The sequence below is a fragment of the Schistocerca gregaria genome, chromosome 9 (genome assembly GCF_023897955.1).
Source record: "Schistocerca gregaria isolate iqSchGreg1 chromosome 9, iqSchGreg1.2, whole genome shotgun sequence".
Taxonomy (NCBI): Eukaryota; Metazoa; Arthropoda; class Insecta; order Orthoptera; family Acrididae; genus Schistocerca; species Schistocerca gregaria.
Window position 1 is genome coordinate 256,949,208 of NC_064928.1, and position 23,122 is coordinate 256,972,329.

Consider the following 23,122-nt stretch of genomic DNA (forward strand, 5'->3'; position numbering starts at 1 on the left):
TGGGACGTGGATAAACTGAAAGAACCAGAGGTTGTACACAGTTTCAGGGAAAGCATAAGGGGGCAATTGATAGGAATGGGGGAAAGAAATACAGCAGAAGAAGAATGGGTAGCTTTGAGGGATGAAGTAGTGAAGGCAGCAGAGGATCAAGTAGGTAAAAAGACAAGGGCTAGTAGAAATCCTTGGGTAACAGAAGAAATATTGAATTTAATTGATGAAAGGAGAAAATATAAAAATGCAGTAAATGAAGCAGGAAAAAAGGAATACAGACGTCTCAAGAATGAGACCGACAGGATGTGCAAAATGGCTAAGCAGGGATGGCTAGAGGACAAATGTAAGGATATAGAGGCTTATCTCACTAGGGGTAAGATAGATACTGCCTACAGGAAAATTAAAGAGACCTTTGGAGATAAGAGAACCACTTGTATGAACATCAAGAGCTCAGATGGAAACCCAGTTCTAAGCAAAGAAGAGAAAGCAGGAAGGTGGAAGGAGTATATAGAGGGTCTATACAAGGGCGATGTACTTGAGGACAATATTATGGAATTGGAAGAGGATGTAGATGAAGATGAAATGGGAGATACGATACTGCGTGTAGAGTTTGACAGAGCACTGAAAGACATGAGTCGAAACAAGGCCCCCGGAGTAGACAACATTCCATTGGAACTACTGACGGTCTTGGGAGAGCCAGTCCTGACAAAACTCTACTATCTGGTGAGCAAGATGTAAGACAGGTGAAATACCCTCAGACTTCAAGAAGAATATAATAATCCCAATCCAAAAGAAAGTAGGTGTTGACAGATGTGAAAATTACCGAACTATCAGTTTAATAAGTCACAGCAGCAAAATACTAACGCGAATTCTTTACAGACGAATGGAAAAACTAGTAGAAGCCGACCTCGGGGAAGATCAGTTTGGATTCCGTAGAAATGTTGGAACACGTGAGGCAATACTGACCCTACGACTTATATTAGAAGCTAGATTAAGGAAGGGAAAACCTACATGTCTAGCATTTGTAAATTTAGAGAAAGCTTTTGACAATGTTGACTTGAATACTCTCTTTCAAATTCTGAAGGTGGCAGGGTAAAATATAGGGAGCGAAAGGCTATTTACAGTTTGTTCAGAAACCAGATGGCAGTTATAAGAGTCGAGGGACATGAAAGGGAAGCAGTGGTTGGGAAGGGAGTAGACAGGGTTGTAGCCTCTCCCCGATGTTATTCAATCTGTATATTGAGCAAGCAGTAAAGGAAACAAAAGATACATTTGGAGTAGGTATTAACATCCATGGAGAAGAAATAAAAACTTTGAGGTTCGCCGATGACATCGTAATTCTGTCAGAGACAGCAAAGGACTTGGAAGAGCAGTTGAATGGAATGGATAGTGTCTTGAAAGGAGGATATAAGATGAACATCAACAAAAGCAAAACGAGGATAATGGAATGTAGTCGAATTAAGTCGGGTGATGCTGAGGGAATTAGATTAGGAAGTGAGACACTTAGAGTAGTAAAGGAGTTTTGCTATTTGGGGAGCAAAATAACTGACGATGGTCGAAGTAGAGAGGATATCAAATGTAGACTGACAATGGCAAGGAAACCGTTTCTGAAGAAGAGAAATTTGTTAACATCGAGTATAGATTTAAGTGTCAGGAAGTCATTTCTGAAAGTATTTGTATGGAAGTGATACATGGACGATAAATAGTTTGGACAAGAAGAGAATAGAAGCTTTCGAAATGTGGTGCTACAGAAGAATGCTGAGGATTAGATGGGTAGATCGCATAACTAATGAGGAAGTATTGAATAGGATTGGGGAGAAGAGAAGTTTGTGGCACAACTTGACCAGAAGTAGGGATCGGTTGGTAGGACATGTTCTGAGGCATCAAGGGATCACCAATTTAGTATTGGAGGGCAGCGTGGAGGGTAAAAATCGTAGAGGGAGAGCAAGAGATGAATACACTAAGCAGATTCAGAAGGATGTAGGTTGCAGTAGGTACTGGGAGATGAAGAAGCTTGCACAGGACAGAGTAGCATGGAGAGCTGCATCAAACCAGTCTCAGGACTGAAGACCACAACAACAACAACACTTTGATGAAATTTTAAAATAGAGCACAATATCAATATTATGAAAAAGGAAAGTTGCGACTCACCATATAGCGAAGATGCTGAGTCGCAGATAGGCACAACAAAAAGAATGTCCCAATTAAAGCTTTCAGCCCGTAAAGCCTTCGTCTGCAGGCAACTGTGGCCACAGTTACAGTTGCCTGATTCTGCAGTCATGTGTGTGTGTGTGTGTGTGTGTGTGTGTGTGTGTGTGTGTGTGTGTGTGTCTGTGTGTGTGTGTGTGTGTGTGTGTGTGTGTGTGTGTGAGTGAGAGAGAGAGAGAGAGAGAGAGAGAGAGAGAGAGCCTTTTTGTTGTGCCTATCAGCGACTCAGCTTCTCCACTACATGGTGAGTGGCAACTTTTCTTTTCATAATAGAGTACTATATCTCATTATATAATGATATGATGATAAGGTTAAACTTGCCCACTAAATATATGCAATAGTTAGGCAACACATCCCCACTACACTCTGAGAGGACTGACCTCCTAGGTGATGACTGTTTGTGGTAAATCTTAACTGTCGTTTATTGCAAGCTGGATAGTGTCACACTGTTTTGCCGAGAACAGTGTTCTCTGTGAAACGTGTCTCGAGTTTTAAATTCATTTACAAATGTCTTTATGATAGTAGTGTTATTCAAATGCTTGAAGGTGTGGAACATTGTTCTCATTCAAGATTAGAATGCCAGCATTTATATACGACACACATTTACATATCAACAAGACAATGTACATTTTACATAACACACACTGTACATATACACACAGTGACTATGTAAAATATGAGGATATGGTAACACACAATGCAAATCACATGGTACATTCATGTATGTAGTATGGACCAGTTATACAAATTTGTAAGCATGTGACATCATACGATGTGTAACAACAATATGGAGAGGATAAACTACTACTCACCACATACAGCAGGCATTGAATTGCAGGCACGCACAATGAAAAATAATGCTAGAAATATTTCAGATTTCAAAGACTTTTTCAGAAGTTGAAAACACACACACACACACACACACAAAAGAACACCTCCCACACACATGGCCAGTCTCTGCGCCACGTGTGTACAAGTTGCGCAAATACATGCAAGTTTTTTACTTCTGAAGTATGACTTCATCCAGAAACTGAAATATTACCAGCATTATTTTTCACTGTGCCTGTCTGCGACTCAATGGCTCCTTTATGCAGTGAGCAGCAACCTGTCCTATGAAGTATGTGATACATGTTATACACTGGCTTCACAGAAACAACTTGAAAAATTTACATCATCTCTATCAGTTAATACTGTGAAATAAAAAGACTGATAATAATGCACCCTGGGTGGAAGACTGAATTTCTTTTATGAAATAGCAACATTTGGCCACCTGAAATTGGCAAAATGCTACCAAAATGTGTCATCCAACTTATTTAGTGAAATGAATATTAAAGAAAGTGAGAAAATTTTTTTAAATCTAAAATATAGTTAAAGAAACATCCCTTATGGGTGCTACGAACTACAGCAACTGCATTTACTACATAAACCATAAAACACGATTAAACCATTCAACGTCGTCAGCACTCACCCGACACAGTGGAGAGTCGTTACCATCGTCTCCAGCAGCACTGAGATAGTACTGTTCTCTGCGTGCTGTTGCCATCGGATCAGCTCCACCTTGTGCAACAGTGTGGCCAGGTAACCGCCATACACACCAACCTCACCGAGCTGGTACCTGACGTCACCCAACACATTCCTCAACTTCTTGTTGATTTTCTTTTTGTCAATCATCAAGTGCGAGTGATCAGGTCCGTCGATCTCTAAAGTTGAGTCCTCCATGAAGTCCACTGAAAGGATGAAGTCTTCACAGTCTTCCAGCATGTGTCTGGCTTTCTGCAGGGCTTCTACTTCCTCCGATTTATCAAAATTCATTAACATTTCTTCCGGGTTGGTTGAGAAACTGGCAGAAAAAAGGTAACGTGCCACTTTCAAAATTTTGTTCACCACTAATGATGAAAAATACTGAAGTACCTTAAAGATTTGGATAGTTACTATCCACCTTACAGTGAAGACACTGAGTCGTAGATAGGCACAGCAAAAAGACTTTTAAAGCAGTAAGCTTTCGGCCAAAAAGGCCTTCAGCGGAACTAGACAAAACACACACACACACACACACACACACACACACACACACACACACACACACACACACACACACACACACACCAAGAGGCTAAAGTGTGAGTAGCGGTGCTTGATTGCGAAGTAATCTGGGTAGTGGGGGGTAACGAAAAGGCTCGGGTGGGGAGGGGTTGGGATAGCAGTGTAAGGCTGGAGTACAATAAAACGCTGTCTGTGGGAACATACAGGGACAAGGTGGTGAGAGGGTACGACAGCTACATGCAGTCGGGATGTTAGATAGTGGGCGGGAGAGGGAGGGAGGGGGGGGGGGGGGGGGGGGAGAAAGGGAGAGAAGTAAAAGACTGTGGAGGCATTGATAGAGTAGAGAGCTGAGTGCTGTTGGAATGGAAACAGGGAAGGGGATAGGAGGGTTAAGGACAATGACAAGTTTTAGGGCAGGAGGGTTATGGAAACATGCTATATACTGCAGGGAGAGTTTGCTCCGACACAATTCAGAAGAGCTGGTGTTGGTGGGATGGATCCAGATGGCACAGGTTTAGAAGCAGTAGTTGAAATGAAGAATGTCATGTTGGGTGGTATGCTGAGTAACTGGGTGATTCAGCTGTTTCTTGATGCATTTTGTCAATGGCCTTTCAAGCAGACAGACAGCTTGTTGTCTGTCATACCTATGTAGAATGCAGTACAATGGTTGCAGCTTAACTTGTAGGTCACATAAATGGTTTCACAGGTAGCTCTGCCTTTGATGGGATAGATTATGTTTGTGACCAGACTGGACTGGGTGGTGGTGGTGGTAGGATGTAAGAGACAGGTCTTGCTTCTAGGACTATTACAGGGATATGAGCCATGTGGCAACAGCTCGGGAGCAGGGGTTGTGTAAGGGTGGACAAGGACATTGCGTAGGTTCGGTGGGTGGCAAAATACCACTGTGGAAGGGGTGGAAAGGATAGTGGGTAGGACATTCCTCATTTCAGGGCACAACGAGAGGTAGTCGAAACCCCGGTGGTGAATGCGATTCAATTGCTCCCGTACTTGGTGGTACTGAGCTATGAAGAGAATGGTCCTCTGTGGCCAGACAGTGGTACTTTGGGAGGTAGTTGTGGCTGGAGAGATAAGGCATGGGAGGTCTGTTTTTGTACATGGTTGGGACGGTAATTATGGTCTTTGTTGTCATACTGCAAGAGGGACCTGTGACTAGGCTGTAAGGAAGATACTTCTTGGTATGGAATGGGTGGCAGCTGTTGAAGTGGAGTTATTGCTGGTGGTTGGTAGGTTTTATGTGGGCGGCAGTACTGATGTAGCCGTCTCTGAGGTGGAGGTCGAGGAAGATGGCTTGTTGGGTTGAGGAGGACCAGGTGAAGCGAATGGGGAGAAGGTGTTGAGGTTCTGAAGGAATGTAGATAGGGTGTCCTCATCCTCGATCCACATCAAGAAGATGTCATCAATGAATCTGAACCAGCTGAGAGGCATGAGATTCTGGGCAGTTAGAAAGTGTCGCCCTAACCGCCATCTGCTTCACGTCTGCTGTGCAGCGAGCTACCTCAATTTAAGTATTAACTGTATTTTTCTCACTTGTCACTTCTTCTTCGGTGTGTTTTTGCTTTTAGGAAGCTTTAATTGTCGAGTGCTAGTAATAGTGTTCCATAGATTTCGTGTTTGTTTTGAATACAGTCAGAGAGAGTCCCTTTAGTCAGCAATAGTGCTCCCTGCCGCCGTTGGATAAGCAGCTGCAGCAGCAAGTCGTATAATCCTAGCTTACTTATTTGTTAGATAGTTTAATTAATTTCTTTACGTGTTTTTGGGTACTTGCATTGTTTAATTCATATATTTCGGGCGTATTATAGTATTTGAGGGTTGTAGCATCGCGCCTTAGTACCTGAATAGTGTAAATTCGCGTAGTCATCTGTCTTCTGTTTTTCTTTTGAACAGCCAGTGTCGGTTGGTCACAGCCATTGTGCTCCCTGCCGCCGTTGGATAAGCAGCTGCAGCAGCAAGTCGTATAACCCTAGCTTACTTATTTGTTAGATAGTTTAATTAATTTCTTTGCGTGTTTTTGGGTACTTGCATTGTTTAATTCATATATTTCGGGCGTATTATAGTATTTGACAGTTGTAGCATCGCGCTTTAGTGTTTACTTGGTAGATTCTTATTTAAATTGCGTGTAAGTTTCGTATAGGAGGTGCAATTTCGAGTTTTAGTTACTGTAATCGTAAATTCAGCAGATTGTAGCGCAGTCGTTAGGCATTTGTACAGGTTAGTTGATACATTCTTTGCGTGTTTCGCTTGCATTATCTAGGCACGGACTCGTGTTTCAGTAACTGTTGTTCAACATAGATTAGAATGGACAGGGACTGTGATTGCTGTGTTCGGATGAGGGCTGACTTGGCATCCCTTCGCTCACAGCTGCAATCAGCGCTGACTTCGGTCGCGCAGCTTGAGGCTGTTGCCAATGGGCACCACTGTGGGGAGCCGGACTTGGGTATCACGGGGATGTCAACCTCGTTCCGTCTGTCCCCAGATCGGTTTGCCGCTGTGGTTGCCCCGGTTGCTGCCCGCAGTGGGGCTGAGCCCTCGCCTGTGGTTGATTGGGAGGTCGTTCCAAGGCGTGGCAGGTAGCGAAAGGCGTCCCCGGAGGCTGATCAGAAAGCCTCCCCGGTGCATCTGACAAACCGGTTTCAGGCACTGTCTCTGGCTGAGCCAGATGCAGCTGCCTGCCCTGTTTCAGAGGATCATTCTCAGCCTTCAAGGTCCGGGCAATCGCAGAGGGTGGGCTTACTGGCAGTTGGGAGCTCCAATGTTAGGCGCATAATGGGGCCCCTTAGGGATATGGCGGCTAAGGAAGGGAAGAAATCCAGTGTGCACTCCGTGTGCATTCCGGGAGGAGTCATTCCTGATGTGGAAAGGGTCCTTCCGGATGCCATGAAGAGCACAGGGTGCAGCCAGCTGCAGGTGGTGGCACATGTCGGCACTAATGACGTGTGTCGCTTTGGATCTGAGGAAATTCTCTCTGGATTCCAGCGGCTATCTGATTTGGTGAAGGCTGCTGGTCTTGCTTACGAGATGAAGGCAGAGCTCACCATCTGCAGCATCACTGACAGAACCGACTGCGGACCTTTGGTGCAGGGCCGGGTGGAGGGTCTGAATCAGAGACTTAGACAGTTTTGCGACCGTATTGGCTGCAGATTCCTTGACTTGCGCCATAGGGTGGTGGGGTTTCGGGTTCCGCTGAATAGGTCAGGAGTTCACTACACTCAGCTGGCGGCTACACGGGTAGCGGAGGCTGTGTGGCGTGGACTGGGCGGTTTTTTAGGTTAGAAGGCCTCGGGAAAGTGCGGTATGGGCTGCAATGTCAAAGGGTGCTTGGCAATTACAGGACGTGCTTGGATCAAGGAAAAGTCGGAATTATAGTTGTAAATTGTTGTAGTTGCGCTGGAAAAGTCCCTGAGCTTCAAGCGCTAATAGAAAGCACAGAAGCTGATATCGTTATAGGTACAGAAAGCTGGCTAAAGCCTGAAATAAGTTCTGCAGAATTTTTTACGAAGTCTCAGACGGTGTTCAGGAAAGAGAGATTAGGCAGAATTGGTGGTGGAGTGTTTGTGTCTGTCAGTAGTGGTTTATCTTGTAGTGAAGTCGAAGTAGATACTCCGTGCGAATTGGTATGGGTGGAGTTATACTTAACAGCCGAATTAAGTTAATAATTGGCTCCTTCTACTGACCCCCAGACTCCGATGATACAGTTGCGGAACAGTTCAGAGAAAGTTTGAGTCTCATAACAAATAAATACCCCACTCATACGGTTATAGTTGGTGGGGACTTCAACCTACCCTTGGTATGTTGGCAAAAATACTTGTTCAAAACCGGTGGTAGGCAGAAAACGTCTTCCGAGATTGTCCTAAATGCTTTCTCCGAAAATTATTTCGAGCAGTTAGTCCACGAACCCACGCGAATTGTAAATGGTTGCGAAAACACACTTGATCTCTTAGCCACAAACAATCCAGAGCTGATAGAGAGCATCATGACTGATACAGGGATCAGTGATCACAAGGTCGTTGTAGCTAGGCTCAATACCATTTCTTCCAAATCCATCAGAAACAAACGCAAAATAATTTTATTTAAAAAAGCGGATAAAGTGTCACTAGAAGCCTTCCTAAAAGACAATTTCCATTCCTTCCGAACTGACTATGCGAATGTAGACGAGATGTGGCTCAAATCCAAAGATATAGTAGCAACAGCAATGGAGATATTCATACCTCATAAATTGGTAAGAGATGGAACGGATCCCCCGTGGTACACAAAAAAGATCCGAATGCTGTTGCAGAGGCAACGGAAAAAGCATGCGAAGTTCAGAAGAACGCGAAATCCCGAAGATGGGCTAAAATTTACAGACGCGCAAAATTTGGCACGTACTTCGATGCGAGATGCCTTTAATAGGTTCCACAACGAAACATTGTCTCGAAATTTGGTAGAAAATCCGAAGAAATTCTGGTCGTATGTAAAGTACACAAGCGGCAAGACGCAGTCAATACCTTCGCTGCGCAGTGCCAATGGTACTGTTATCGACGACTGTGCCGCTAAAGAGGAGTTATTGAACGCAGTTTTCCGAAATTCCTTCACCAGGGAAGACGAATGGAATATTCCAGAATTTGAAACACGAACATCTACTAGCATGAGTTTCTTAGAAGTAGATACCTTAGGGGTTGAGAAGCAACTCAAATTGCTTGAGACGGGCAAGTCTTCAGGTCCAGATTGTATACCGATTAGGTTCCTTTCAGATTACGCTGATACTATAGCTCCCTACTTAGCACTCATATACAACTGCTCGCTCACCGGTAGATCTGTACCTACAGATTGGAAAATTGCGCAGGTCGCACCAGTGTTCAAGAAGGGTAGTAGGAGTAATCCATTTAACTACAGACCCATATCATTGACGTCGGTTTGCAGTAGGGTTTTGGAGCATATACTGTATTCAAACATTATGAATCACCTCGAAGGGAACGATCTATTGACACGTAATCAGCATGGCTTCAGAAAACATCGCTCTTGTGCAACGCAGCTAGCTCTTTATTCGCAGGAAGTAATGGCCGCTATCGACAGGGGATCTCAAGTTGATTCCGTATTTCTAGATTTCCGGAAAGCTTTTGACACCGTTCCTCACAAGCGACTTCTAATCAAGCTGCGGAGCTATGGGGTATCGTCTCAGTTGTGCGACTGGATTCGTGATTTCCTGTCAGGAAGGTCGCAGTTCGTAGTAATAGACAGCAAATTATCGAGTAAAACTGAAGTGATATCAGGTGTTCCCCAGGGAAGCGTCCTGGGACCTCTGCTGTTCCTGATCTATATAAATGACCTGGGTGACAATCTGAGCAGTTCTCTTAGATTGTTCGCAGATGATGATGTAATTTACCGTCTAGTAAGGTCATCCGAAGACCAGTATCAGTTGCAATGCGATTTAGAAAAGATTGCTGTATGGTGTGGCAGGTGGCAGTTGACACTAAATAACGAAAAGTGTGAGATGATCCACGTGAGTTCCAAAAGAAATCTGTTGGAATTCGATTACTCGATAAATAGTACAATTCTCAAGGCTGTCAATTCAACTAAGTACCTGGGTGTTAAAATTACGAACAACTTCAGTTGGAAGGACCACACAGATAATATTGTCGGGAAGGCGAGCCAAAGGTTGCGTTTCATTGGCAGGACACTTAGAAGATGCAACAAGTCCACTAAAGAGACAGCTTACACTACATTCGTTCGTCCTCTGTTAGAATAGTGCTGCGCGGTGTGGGATCCTTACCAGGTGGGATTGACAGAGGACTTCGAAAGGGTGCAAAAAAGGGCAGCTCGTTTTGTATTATCACGTTATAGGGGAGAGAGTGTGACAGATATGATACACAAGTTGGGATGGAAGTCATTACAGCATAGACGTTTTTCGTCGCGGCGAGACCTTTTTACGAAATTTCAGTCACCAACTTTCTCTTCCGAATGCGAAAATATTTTGTTGAGCCCAACCTACATAGGTAGGAATGATCATCAAAATAAAATAAGAGAAATCAGAGCTCCAACAGAAAGGTTTAGGTGTTCGTTTTTCCCGCTCGCTGTTTGGGAGTGGAATAGTAGAGAGATAGTATGATTGTGGTTCGATGAACCCTCTGCCAAGCACTTAAATGTGAATTGCAGAGTAGTCATGTAGATGTAGATGTAGAAAGGACTCCTCTAGACAGCCCACGAATAGGTTGACACAGGATGGTACAACATTGGTTCCCATAGCCAAACCCCAGATTTGTTTGTAGGTAATGCCTTCAAAGGAGAAGTAACTTTGGGTGAGGATACAGCTGGTCATGGCAACTAGGAAAGAAATTGGAGGTTTGGAACACTTCAAGCAAATGAAAAGGTAGTATTGAATAGTGGTATGGCCATGGGAAGTACGAATGTTAGCGTAAAAGGAGGTGGCATCAATAGTGACAAGCAGGGCACCCTGTGGTAAATGAACATGAACTATGGGGAGTTGATGGAGAAAATGGTTAGCATATTTTATATAGAAGAGTAGGCTGCAGGTAATAGGCTGAAAGTGTTGTTATACGAGAGCTTAGGTCCTCTGACAGGGCACAGTAACTGGCCACTTCCTACTTTAGGAAGTATGTAGAAGGTAGGAGTGTTGGGGACTGGTAGTGGTGAGGAGAGAGAGAGACTCCAGGAGAGGTTCTGGGCTGGACCTAAGGATCTGGAACAGACTGGAGATCCTGCAGGATTTCTGGAATGTGGTCTCTGCGGCATTGTTTGTAGGTGAATGAATCTGACAGCTGGTGGAGTCTTTCTGCCAGGTAATACTTGCAGTTCAAAACAACAGTGGTGGAGTCTTTATCAGCAAGTAGGATTATAATGTCAGGATCAGTTTTTAGATGGTGGATTGCAGTTCTTTCTGGGGACATGAGTTTAGCCTGTATGTTGAGGGATTTTGGGAATGATGGTGGGGCAAGGTTTGAGATCAAGATTTTCTGGAATGTTAACTGGGGGTGATTTTGGAGCAGCAGGAGTGGATTACAACTGGATGAAGGAGTGAACTGAGTTAGGCAGGGTTCAACCCTGAACCAACCTATTACCCACAACTTGCCCCTCCTATATAAAAGGTACCAACAATTTCCTGCACCAACTCTCCACAGTTCATGTTCCTTCACCATACATCAAATTTGATTTCGAAACTACCTGTACCCATCTTTAACACATCTGTCTCATCGTTTCGTATCACACTGAGGATGCACAACTTCTCTGGGACTCTGATGTCATTCAAGGTGAGATTTCAATGGTTCCCAAAGATGCGCTAAGCATTGTCGACCAACTTTTAAGGGTGCTTAAAAATGCAGAGAGCACATCTCCGTATGTTTATTGCGTCGCGACATGCTTCAGTCCACCAAGGGACTGGGACACGACATGGTAAAGAGGAAAGGCAAGGAATGGAGACTTCTGCAGCAGTAAGGATAATGTTGGTGAGATATTGCACCTGGTCATCACAACTGGGGAAATTTTGGTCTTCGAAGGTCGCCAGGGACGAGTAAAGCTGCCAGTCAGCCTTACTAAGCTGCCATTTGGATATACACGCAGATGAGGTAGGAGTAAGTAAATGGGTAGCACACGGGAAATGGTCGCTCGAGTAGGTGTCAGAAAGAACGGACCATTCAAGATGAGGGGCAAACTGAACAGTGCAGAAGGATAGGTCCAAGCGAGAATAGGTGTGCGAGGAGTCGGAAAGGAAAGTGGATGCTCCAGTGTTAAGGCGAAAGAGGTTAAGGAGGTCAGCCAAGATGGCACCTCTCTGACAGGTCCTGGGAGAACCCCAAAGGAGATGATGCGCACTAAAGTCACTGAGTAGCAAAAATGGGGCAGGAAATTGCCCAATGAGCTGAAGGAAGTCTGCCCTGGTGACCTCAAATGATGGAGGGACATAAACGGTAAAGAGGGAGAAAGTCAGGTGGGGAAGGAAAAGGCGAACTACAACAGTTTTAAGATGGGTAGCCAGGGATATGAGTTGACTATGAATGTCATTCCGTATGAGCAGCAGAACGCCCTCATGAGATGGAATGCTGGCGTCAGGGGCAAGGTCAAAATGAACCAGTAAGAAATGTGAAAGCTCAAAGCAGTCGTGAGGGTGCAATTTTGTGTCCTGAAGGCAGAGTACAAAGGGATGCTGTGATGCTAAAAGTAGCTGTAAGTTCTATGGGCCTCAGGGTAGCCATGGAGAAGTGAGGCAGAAAGCAGCTGTTGATCTTGAGAATCAGAAGAAGTCTCCTAAAGCAAAGTGCCAATCCGTAAATGAGAGCAAGATTTCACGGGTCCAGCAATTGCATCACCACCTTTCTCAATAATAATCTGATTTACCGCGGCAAAGGACTGACCGACTTCAGTACATCAGACCACAAGGATCCGTGGTGCATAGCGGGAAGGGTCTTTTGAATCATTAACCTCATTACGTTTATGTTTCGTACACGTTGAATGTGTAGATGATTGACTCATTTCGAGAAAATCCCCCATGATTGCCAGCCTCTCCGACAGCACACTCCTCCCAACTGGGGTCTCCCTTCACAAGGGGGCGCACCACCCTTGGTGACTGTTCACAGGGACCAATTGGCAATTTGGGAAGGTTGCATGTCAGGCAATCACCCCTCCCAGTGCCTGGCCTATACCAGGGGGTACATACGAACCCCACCTGTTGACACGGGGACGGGAATTACGTGGTACCCAGTCACCTGTTATACCTGTTATGCGTCAGACGTGTGGGCCGGCCTTCGGGAGCACACAAACACCAAAGCAGAGGAAAGAGAGGAGAAGGGACACAAAGAAAGGAAAAGAGAGTGAAAAACAAAGGTGAGATTGTTCAGATAATGCAGAATATTCGCAATAACACTGCCGACATGTTCTGCAAGTGAGGGGAAAAAGAATAGCAAGAAGATAGACTTGCAGCACGGGATGGGAAAAATGCTGCAAAGGCTGGGACCCCACGGTAGCCAAGCACGAACCCAGCAAAGAGTGGTGAGCCCCCTGCAGAGAAGGTAGCCTTTGTTACGACAATTAATAAAGCTCAAGGTCAGACGCTTCAAAGGGCAGGACTGTATTTACCACATTATGTTTGTGCTAAAGACGCAGAATCCAAAAAGTAGCTGATGATCACATTATAACTGCAAATATTGTTTTCAAAAAAAGTTTTGCAAAAATAAAGAAGTTTTAAAGAATAAAATTAAGTTGTTGAAGTGAATGTCTACTAATTATACGTTTTACAATTAACTATATTGTATATAATGGTATCAGTTTTTTTACAATGAGACAGACATTTAGTAGTAATGCTCAAAATATAATATCTTTTATTAATAAATACTTGCATTTATTTATTTTTCCATTACTATGTTACCTACCAGTGACTGATCACGATAGAGTGTTTGCACGGCTCAACTAGATTAACTGACGACTTTTTTCACATGACGCTGTTACCTACAATACCTGACAAAAGAAGTGAAACACCTAAAGGGTAGTGTCAGATGTCACTGTAGCTTTGTACATGGGTACACCATAAGTGGGTAAGTATGACTGAAGTTACAATTCTCTGCTAAAGACAGAACAGCCACCAAAAAGCATTGATATTGGTGAAGTTTAGTGCTGTAATCAGGCCTGATATGTAAGGGGTATACATATAACGGGCACCAACAACTTCATCTCGATTGATTGCTGGACGACAGTCCACTCCCGGTAGCTGAATGGTCATCGTGACGGATTGTCAATCCTCTGCACCTGGGTTCGATTCCCGGCTGGGTCAGGAAATTATCTCCACCCAGGGACTGGGTGTTGTGATATCATCATCATCATCATCATCCTCATCGACTGCAGGTCACAGACATGGCATCAAATTGAAAGACCGGCACCCAGCGAACAGCTTGTCCGGCGGGGGGGCCCTAGCCATATGATTAAATAAATAACTGGAGGACACAGTCATAAGTGTCTCAATTGTGAGTCTCCATTTGGCTGGATGGTCAAACTGTGCAATATCCGGATTTGTGGAGCATTTGGATGTGATAGTGACCCATTGTTGTACTGCACAGGAACGTGAGGACAGGCACATCACAGTCGAGGCTCCCGTCGATTACATTTGATCGCCATACTGTGTACCGAGCACATTGTAATCCCTTCAAATCCACGTCTGCCATCCCAGAATAAGTAACTGATTCCCTTCAACGATCTGTATCATCCTGCTCCAATGGCTGCAGACTTGCACAGCAATCTGACTGAGGAATTATCATCCTGTGTGTAGGCTACTGTTACCTCCACAACAGAAATGGCTCCATCTGGAGTGGCATCACAATCGTTAAGTATGGATTGCTCACAAATGGAATCGACTGTGTCGTGTCATTTTGTGTTTCGCGATGAATTGCAGTTCTGCATTACCCTGGAGGACCACCATCTGTGAGTGTGGAGGCAAGCCAGAGAAACGTCCGATTCTTACAACATTTTGGTGAAGCAAAGTGGCGTTACTCCTGGCACTACAGTTCGGAGAGCCATCGGTCATGGCTCATAACGACTGATAGAACCTCGATGGAAGAACGATACGTCAGGCACAGCCTACTCTCTTCATGTGTTACCTCTTGTGTGACAGGTATGGTGGTGCCATTTTTCAACAGAACAGCGGTCATCCGTGAAATGCATGTGTTTCTGTGAACTGTCTTCACGATGCTGAGGTACTTCCACAGCCAGCGAGATCCCCAGGTCTGTCACCAGTAAAACGTGTGCAGGTAGAGCTAAGGTATCACATCTGTGACAGTGCCAGTATCCAGAATATCAAGGACCAGTTACAACAGCTGTGGGCCAGTTTGCCTCAGCTTCACGACACCCTTCCAAAGCAAATCAATGAACACATTCAGACCAGAGTGGGCGCAATTTCATAGTGATGAGAGGGCTCATACTGCCAATTCTTTGTAAATTTCACAAGATTTTTTTAATCGCTGAGATAACATCACATATCTCCTCTATCTACCTACATTTCATTTCCTCTTCCCTTTTTGGGTTTTCACTTTCTTTGTGAGGCAGTATGCAGTACTATCTGAGAAAGCTGAATAGATGTCCAAGAAGCTCTCCATATGGTTTCTGTCTTAATTCTTGATTAAACCCTTGATTTCTCTTTCTCCCAATCTATCTTTGCTTCTACTCTGCTGTCATCACCTCTGGACTGAATATGATACAGCACTTACCTGTAACCTACTGTCTGACACCATCCCCTTAGCCTTGGTCTACGCTCATTCTCACTAGAGAGGAATTGTTCTCATCCTGTGGAGAAGGGATGATTGAATAGTCCTAAAGCTATGAAGGTGTCACACTTTTATATATGTCTACTGTCAGTATTAAACATTTCTCCTCCTGTGCCATAATTTATTAGTTTTCACAAATGAAATCTTCCTCCAATGAATTAAGTCAATAATCACACAGAACTTACGAGCAGTTACCTTCGAATTTCTTCCGAATTCAATATTGTTGCAATTTTACTTCTAAATGTTGTTTCCAGCTCCTTTAACAAACGAGGTACTTCCGACGGCTTACAGTTGCAATTTAGCAGGGTCCCCGTCAGCCCGAGTACTCTAGGTGTGGCCTCTTTACAGATGAGGGCATCCATCACCTGATGAGAAAGCATACAAATGAACAAGACTGTTTTAAATAATATGCTGGACAATTCTGAGATAAAGCAAATTAAAAATAAAATAACAATGCAGAAAATGAATGAAATGTAACTAGCATTTTCAACCTTGTATGGGTGATATTTTTTGAAAATTTGGTAGTATGTCCCCAATCTCAGATAGTTGGTTGCGTGTTCCACTGATCAATCACACAGTAAAGTAGCTGTTATGATATGGAATGTGTCAAGTGCACAAGAAATGCACATATGAAATAACATATATATGTTACAATACAGAGTTAAGGATTAATATTTCTGTTATCTACCCCAATCCCTTAAATAGCACAAAATGAATATACTATATTTATATATTAAAAACAAAGATTCCAAGACTTACCAAGCGGGAAAGCGCCGGCAGACAGGCACAATGAACAAAACACACAAACACACACACAGAATTACTATCTTTCGCAACCGATGGTTGCTTCTTCAGGAAGGAGAGGGAAAGGTGAAAGGATGTGGGTTTTAAGGGAGAGGGTAAGGAGTCATTCCAATCCCGGGAGCGGAAAGACTTCCCTTAGGGGGAAAAAAAAGGACAGGTGTACACTCGCACACACACACACACGCACACATATCCATCCGCATATACACAGACACAAGCAGACATATACACAGACACAAGCAGACATATACACAGACACAAGCAGACATATATGTCTGCTTGTGTCTGTGTATGTGCGGATGGATATGTGTGCGTATGTGTGTGTGCGAGTGTACACCTGTCCTTTTTTCCCCCTAAGGGAAGTCTTTCCGCTCCCGGGATTGGAATGACTCCTTACCCTCTCCCTTAAAACCCACATCCTTTCGTCTTTCCCTCTCCTTCCTGAAGAAGCAACCATCGGTTGCGAAAGCTAGTAATTCTGTGTGTGTGTGTTTGTGTGTTTTGTTCATTGTGCCTGTCTGCCGGCGCTTTCCCGCTTGGTAAGTCTTGGAATCTTTGTTTTTAATATATTTTTCCCATGTGGAAGTTTCTTTCTATTTTATTATACTATATTTATAGATTTATTTATTACTATTGAAGAATTCATCTATGGTGTAGAAGGAGTCATCAAGGAGATATGATTTCAAGTTATTTTTGAAGCTATTACTGCTGTCTGTCAGACATTTTAATTCATCTGGTAATTTGTCGAAAATTTTTAACCAGCATATTTTACCCCTTTCTGTGCCAAAGATAGGTTGAGTAAAGGATAGTGTAAGTCTTTCTTTTTTCTGGTATTATAATCATGAATGTCACTGTTGTTTTTAAACTGGTCCACGTTGTTGAGAACAAATTTCATTAGGGAGTAAATGTACTGTGAGGCTGTTGTACGAATTCCCAATCTTTTAAAAAGATGCCTACAATATATGTGAGTATGAACCCCACACATTATTCTAACACTTTCTTTTGAGCAGGGAATACTTTTTATCTAAATGTTGAGTTACCCCAAAATATTATTCCATATTACATCGGAGAGTGAAAGTATTCAAAGTATGTTAGCTTACTAATTTCTATATCCTCAAATTTGAGAATTATTCTGATTGTAAAAGTTGCTGAACCTAGTCCCTTTAGAGGATCCAAAATATGAATTTTCCATTTAAGATTCTCATCTATGTGTACACCCAGAAGCTTAGTATGCTCTACCCTGTCTTCTAATTTCTGTTGATACGTTAAATTTATTGAAGGAACTGTACTTTTTTCAGCAGAAAATTGGATGTACTGTGTTTTTTTTTTTTTCAAAGTTTAGAGAAAGAACATTTGCAGAACACCAATTAATGACTTTTCCAAAGACCTTATTTGTATCACCGAGTTAGGTGGCACAGTGGTTAGGACACTGGACTCGCATTCGGTAGGATGACGGCCATCCTGATTTAGGTTTTCCGTGATTTCCCTAAATCGCTCCAGGCAAATGCCGGGATGGTTCCTTTCAAAGGGCATGGCCGACTTCCTTCCCCATCCTTCCCTAATCCGATGAGACCGATGACCTCGCTGTTTGGTCTCTTCCCCCAAAACAACAACCTTATTTGTATCATTTTCAACTGGAGTTTCTTTTACTGGATTAATAATGATGCTTGTATCATCAGCAAACAGTGTCATTTCAGCTTCCTGTTTCAGATAGGAAGAGAGGTCATTCACATATATCAAGAACAGAAGGGGACTCATGATTGAACCCTGTGGAACACCTAATGTAATTTCACCCCAGTTAGATGAGGTGGCAAACTTATTTAAATCACTTGACCCATATAAGGAAAATTTTTGCTTCCTGTTCTGTAGGTACACCTTTAAACCACTCATATGCTATTCCATTTATACCATAGAACTGTAATTTCTGTAACATAATGTCATGGTTCTCACAATTAAATGCTTTGGATAAGTAAAAAAAAAACTATTGGTGATATTTTACTATTTAAAGACTCCATTATGTGGAAACTGAAATTGTATATTGCTGTCTCAGTGGAACAGCATTTTGAAGTCCGAACTGTGATTTACTAAGTATCCCATTACTGTTGAGATGGCTAACGACTCTTGAGTACATTACTTTCTCGAAGATTTTTGAAAATGATGTAAGCAAGGATACTGGCCAATAATTATTGACATCTGTGGTGGCCCCCTTTTTGTAGGGTGGCCTGACAAGGGCATATTTTAACCTGTCTCGGAAAATACCGTGAGTTAATGATGCATTACATTGTTGTTGTTGTCTTCAGTCCTGAGACTGGTTTGATACAGCTCTCCATGCTACTCTATCCTGTGCAAGCTGCTTCATCTCCCAGTAACTACTGCAACCTACATCCTTCTGAATCTGCTTAGTGTACTTATCTCTCGGTCTCCCTCTACGATTTTTACCCTCCACGCTGCCCTCCAACGCTAAATTTGTGATCCCTTGATGCCTCAAAACATGTCCTACCAACCGATCTCTTCTTCTAGTCAAGTTGTGCCACAAACTTCTCTTCTCCCCAATCCTATTCAATACCTTCTCATTAGTTACGTGATCTATCCACCTTATCTTCAGTATTCTTCTGTAGCACCACATTTCGAAAGCTTCTATTCTCTTCTTGTCCAAACTAGTTATTGTCCATGTTTCACTTCCATACATGGCTACACTCCAAACAAATACTTTCAGAAACGACTTCCTGATACATAAATCTATATTCGATGTTAACAACTTTCTCTTCTTCAGAAACGCTTTCCTTGCCATTGCCAGTCTACATTTTATATCCTCTCTACTTCGACCATCATCAGTTATTTTACTTCCTAAATAGCAAAACTCCTTTACTACTTTAAGTGTCTCATTTCCTAATCTAATTCCCTCAGCATCACCCGATTTAATTTGACTACATTCCATTATCCTCGTTTTGCTTTTGTTGATGTTCATCTTATATCCTCCTTTCAAGACACTGTCCATTCCGTTCAACTGCTCTTCCAAGTCCTTTGCCGTCTCTGACAGAATTACAATGTCATCGGCGAACCTCAAAGTTTTTACTTCGTCTCCATGAATTTTAATACCTACTCCAAATTTTTCTTTTGTTTCCTTTACTGCTTGCTCAATATACAGACTGAATAACATCGGGGAGAGGCTACAACCCTGTCTCACTCCTTTCCCAACCACTGCTTCCCTTTCATGCCCCTCGACTTTTATGACTGCCATCTGGTTTCTGTACAAATTGTAAATAGCCTTTCGCTCCCTGTATTTTACCCCTGCCACCTTTAGAATTTGAAAAAGAGTATTCCAGTCAACATTGTCAAAAGCTTTCTCTAAGTCTACAAATGCTAGAAACGTAGGTTTGCCTTTCCTTAATCTTTCTTCTAAGATAAGTCGTAAGGTCAGCATTGCCTCACGTGTTCCAGTATTTCTACAGAATCCAAACTGATCTTCCCTGAGGTTGGCTTCTACCAGTTTTTCAATTAGTCTGTAAAGAACACGTGTTAGTATTTTGCAACTTATTAAACTGATAGTTCGGTAATTTTCACATCTGTCAGCACCTGCTTTCTTTGGGATTGGAATTATTATATTCTTCTTGAAGTCTGAGGGTATTTCGCCTGTCTCATACATCTTGCTCACCAGCTGGTAGAGTTTTGTCATGACTGGCTCTCCCAAGGCCGTCAGTAGTTCTAATGGAATGTTGTCTACTCCGGGGGCCTTGTTTCGACTCAGGACTTTCAGTGCTCTGTCAAACTCTTCACGCAGTATCTTACCTCCCATTTCATCTTCATCTACATCCTCATCCATTTCCATAATATTGTCCTCAAGTACATCACCCTTGTATAAACCTTCTATATACTCCTTCCACCTTTCTGCCTTCCCTTCTTTGCTTAGAAATGGATTGCCATCTGAGCTCTTGATATTCATACACGTGGTTCTCTTCTCTCCAAAGGTCTCTTTAATTTTCCTGTAGGCAGTATCTATCTTACCCCTAGTGAGATAAGCGTCTACATCCTTACATTTGTCCTCTAGCCATCCCTGTTTAGCCATTTTGCACTTCCTGTTGATCTCATTTTTGAGACGTCTGTATTCCTTTTTGCCTGCTTCATTTACTGCATTTTTATATTTTCTCCTTTCATCAATTAAATTCAATATTTCTTCTGTTACCCAAGGATTACTAACAGCCCTCGTCTTTTGACCTACTTTATCCTCTGCTGCCTTCACTACTTCATCCCTCAGAGCTACCCATTCTTCTTCTACGGTATTTCTTTCCCCTATTCCTGTCAATTGACCCCTTATGCTCTCCCTGAAACTCTGTACAACCTCTGGTTCTTTCAGTTTATCCAGGTCCCATCTCCTTAAATTCCCACCTTTTTGCAGTTTCTTCAGTTTTAATCTACAGGTCATAACCAATAGATTGTGGTCCGAGTCCACATCTGCCCCTGGAAATGTCTTACAACTTAAAACCTGGTTCCTAAATCTCTGTCTTACCATTATATAATCTATTTGATACCTTTTAGTATCTCCAGTGTTCTTCCACGTATACAACCTTCTTTCATGATTCTTAAACCAAGTGTTAGCTATGATTAAGTTGTGCTCTGTGCAAAATTCTACTAGGCGGCTTCCTCTTTCATTTCTTAGCCCCAATCCATATTCACCTACTATGTTTCCTTCTCTCCCTTTTCCTACTGCCGAATTCCAGTCACCCATTACTATTAAATTTTCGTCTCCCTTCACTATCTGAACAATTTCTTTTATTTCATTGTACATTTCTTCAATTTCTTCATCATCTGCAGAGCTAGTTGGCATATAAACTTGTACTACTGTAGTAGGTGTGGGCTTCGTATCTATCTTGGCCACAATAATGCGTTCACTATGCTGTTTGTAGTAGCTTACCCGCATTCCTATTTTCCTATTCATTATTAAACCTACTCCTGCATTACCCCTATTTGATTTTGTGTTTATAACCCTGTAGTCACCTGACCAGAAGTCTTGTTCCTCCTGCCACCGAACTTCACTAATTCCCACTATATCTAACTTTAACCTATCCATTTCCCTTTTTAAATTTTCTAACCTACCTGCCCGATTAAGGGATCTGACATTCCACGCTCCGATCTGTAGAACGCCAGTTTTCTTTCTCCTGATAACGACATCCTCCTGAGTAGTCCCCGCCCGGAGATCCGAATGGGGGACTATTTTACCTCCGGAATATTTTACCCAAGAGGATGCCATCATCATTTAATCATACAGTAAAGCTGCATGTCCTCGGGAGAAATTACGGCTGTAGTTTCCCCTTGCTTTCAGCCGTTCGCAGTACCAGCACAGCAAGGCCGTTTTGGTTAATGTTGCAAGGCCAGATCAGTCAATCATCCAGACTGTTGCCCCTGCAACTACTAAAAAGGCTGCTGCCCCTCTTCAGGAACCACACGTTTGTCTGGCCTCTCAACAGATACCCCTCCGTTGTGGTTGCACCTACGGTACGGCCATCTGTATCGCTGAGGCACGCAAGCCTCCCCACCAACGGCAAGGTCCATGGTTCATGGGGGGGGGATGCATTACATATGTGACTCAAAACATCAGCTGTAATTGCTCCACATTGCTTTAATACCTTATTAGAGTGTCATCTACTCCAACAGAAAATTATTTTTCAAAGATTAAATAATTTTACTTATTTCACAAGAGGTTGTTAGGTGACACTTAATCTGACTAAATTTTTTCAAAACAGACTCTTCCATGTACTGCCTGGATTTTTTAAAAACTGTTCTCACCAATTTTTTCTTCTACACTTAAGAAATGGTTGTTAAATATATTACCTACCTGTGTACTGTTGGTTAAGATGGTCTCATTCCCCTTAATAGTAATACCACCTACCCCAGTGGTAACTTTTCCTGCCTCCCTTCTAACAACATTCCATACTGATTTTATTTTATTGCTGGAATTGTAAATTTCTTCTCTAACATACATGTTTCTTGATTTCCTTACAACTTTTCTCAGTATGTTACAGTAATTTTTATAGTGTCAAACTACTTCTGGATCTTTACTAGTTTTGCTGTCTCATAAAGTTTTCTTTTTCTTTCTGAAGACACTTTAATCCCTGTAGTAATCCAAGATTTCCTTGAAAAGTGTTTGGTGTTACATTTAGTAATTTTCTTTGGGAAACTACGTTCAAAAAGGGATATAAATTTATCAAGGAATATGTTGCATTTATCATTAGCATTTGGCTCATTATATACATCTCCCTAATTAACATTTCTTAAGCTTTCTTTGAAATGCTCTATAGAAACTGGGTTGAGTGACCTTACACTTTTACTTAATGGTTTCTGAACTGTGCACCCTGTCAGGTTTTGTAAGTTAATCAGATGTGAATCATGGTCTGACAATCCGTTTACCACAGGGAATCCGTGTGTTTGTTTTACATCCTCTTTCTGTACAAATACATTATCTATTAGCGTGCTACTATCTTGAGCTATACGTGTAGGGAAACTGATCATTGATTCTAAGTTATATGGTGTTAATAACACTTCTAGTTCACTTTTCCTCTCAGAATTATTTAGAAAGTTTACATTGAAATTACCACAGATTAATAACTTCTTCTTTTTGTCTGACAGACAGCATAGTAGGGGGTCAAACTTTTTTATGAATAGCTCCCAGTCTCCTAATGGGGACCTGTACACTGTTGCTAATATCAATACTACATTATCTAGTTGAAGTTCACATGCACAAACCTCAAAGTGCTGATCAACACAAAATTTGCTTACTTCTATAGTTTTACATTTATACCCTTGTTTTATGAAAATGGCAA

General features: G+C 42.5%; 1 protein-coding gene across 3 annotated transcripts in view; it reads right to left on the reverse strand.

Moving 5' to 3' along the window:
* Nucleotides 1–23,122, reverse strand: part of LOC126291651 (endoribonuclease Dicer-like) — a 286,500-nt gene that overhangs the window by 167,761 nt on the left and 95,617 nt on the right. For all 3 annotated transcript variants that reach the window (XM_049985218.1, XM_049985216.1, XM_049985217.1), the window contains 2 exons: nucleotides 15,696–15,865; nucleotides 3,668–4,039 (listed from right to left, as the gene is read on the reverse strand). In XM_049985218.1, coding sequence (XP_049841175.1) covers nucleotides 3,668–4,039; nucleotides 15,696–15,865 — 542 coding nt within the window. The remainder of the gene's footprint in view (nucleotides 1–3,667; nucleotides 4,040–15,695; nucleotides 15,866–23,122) is intronic.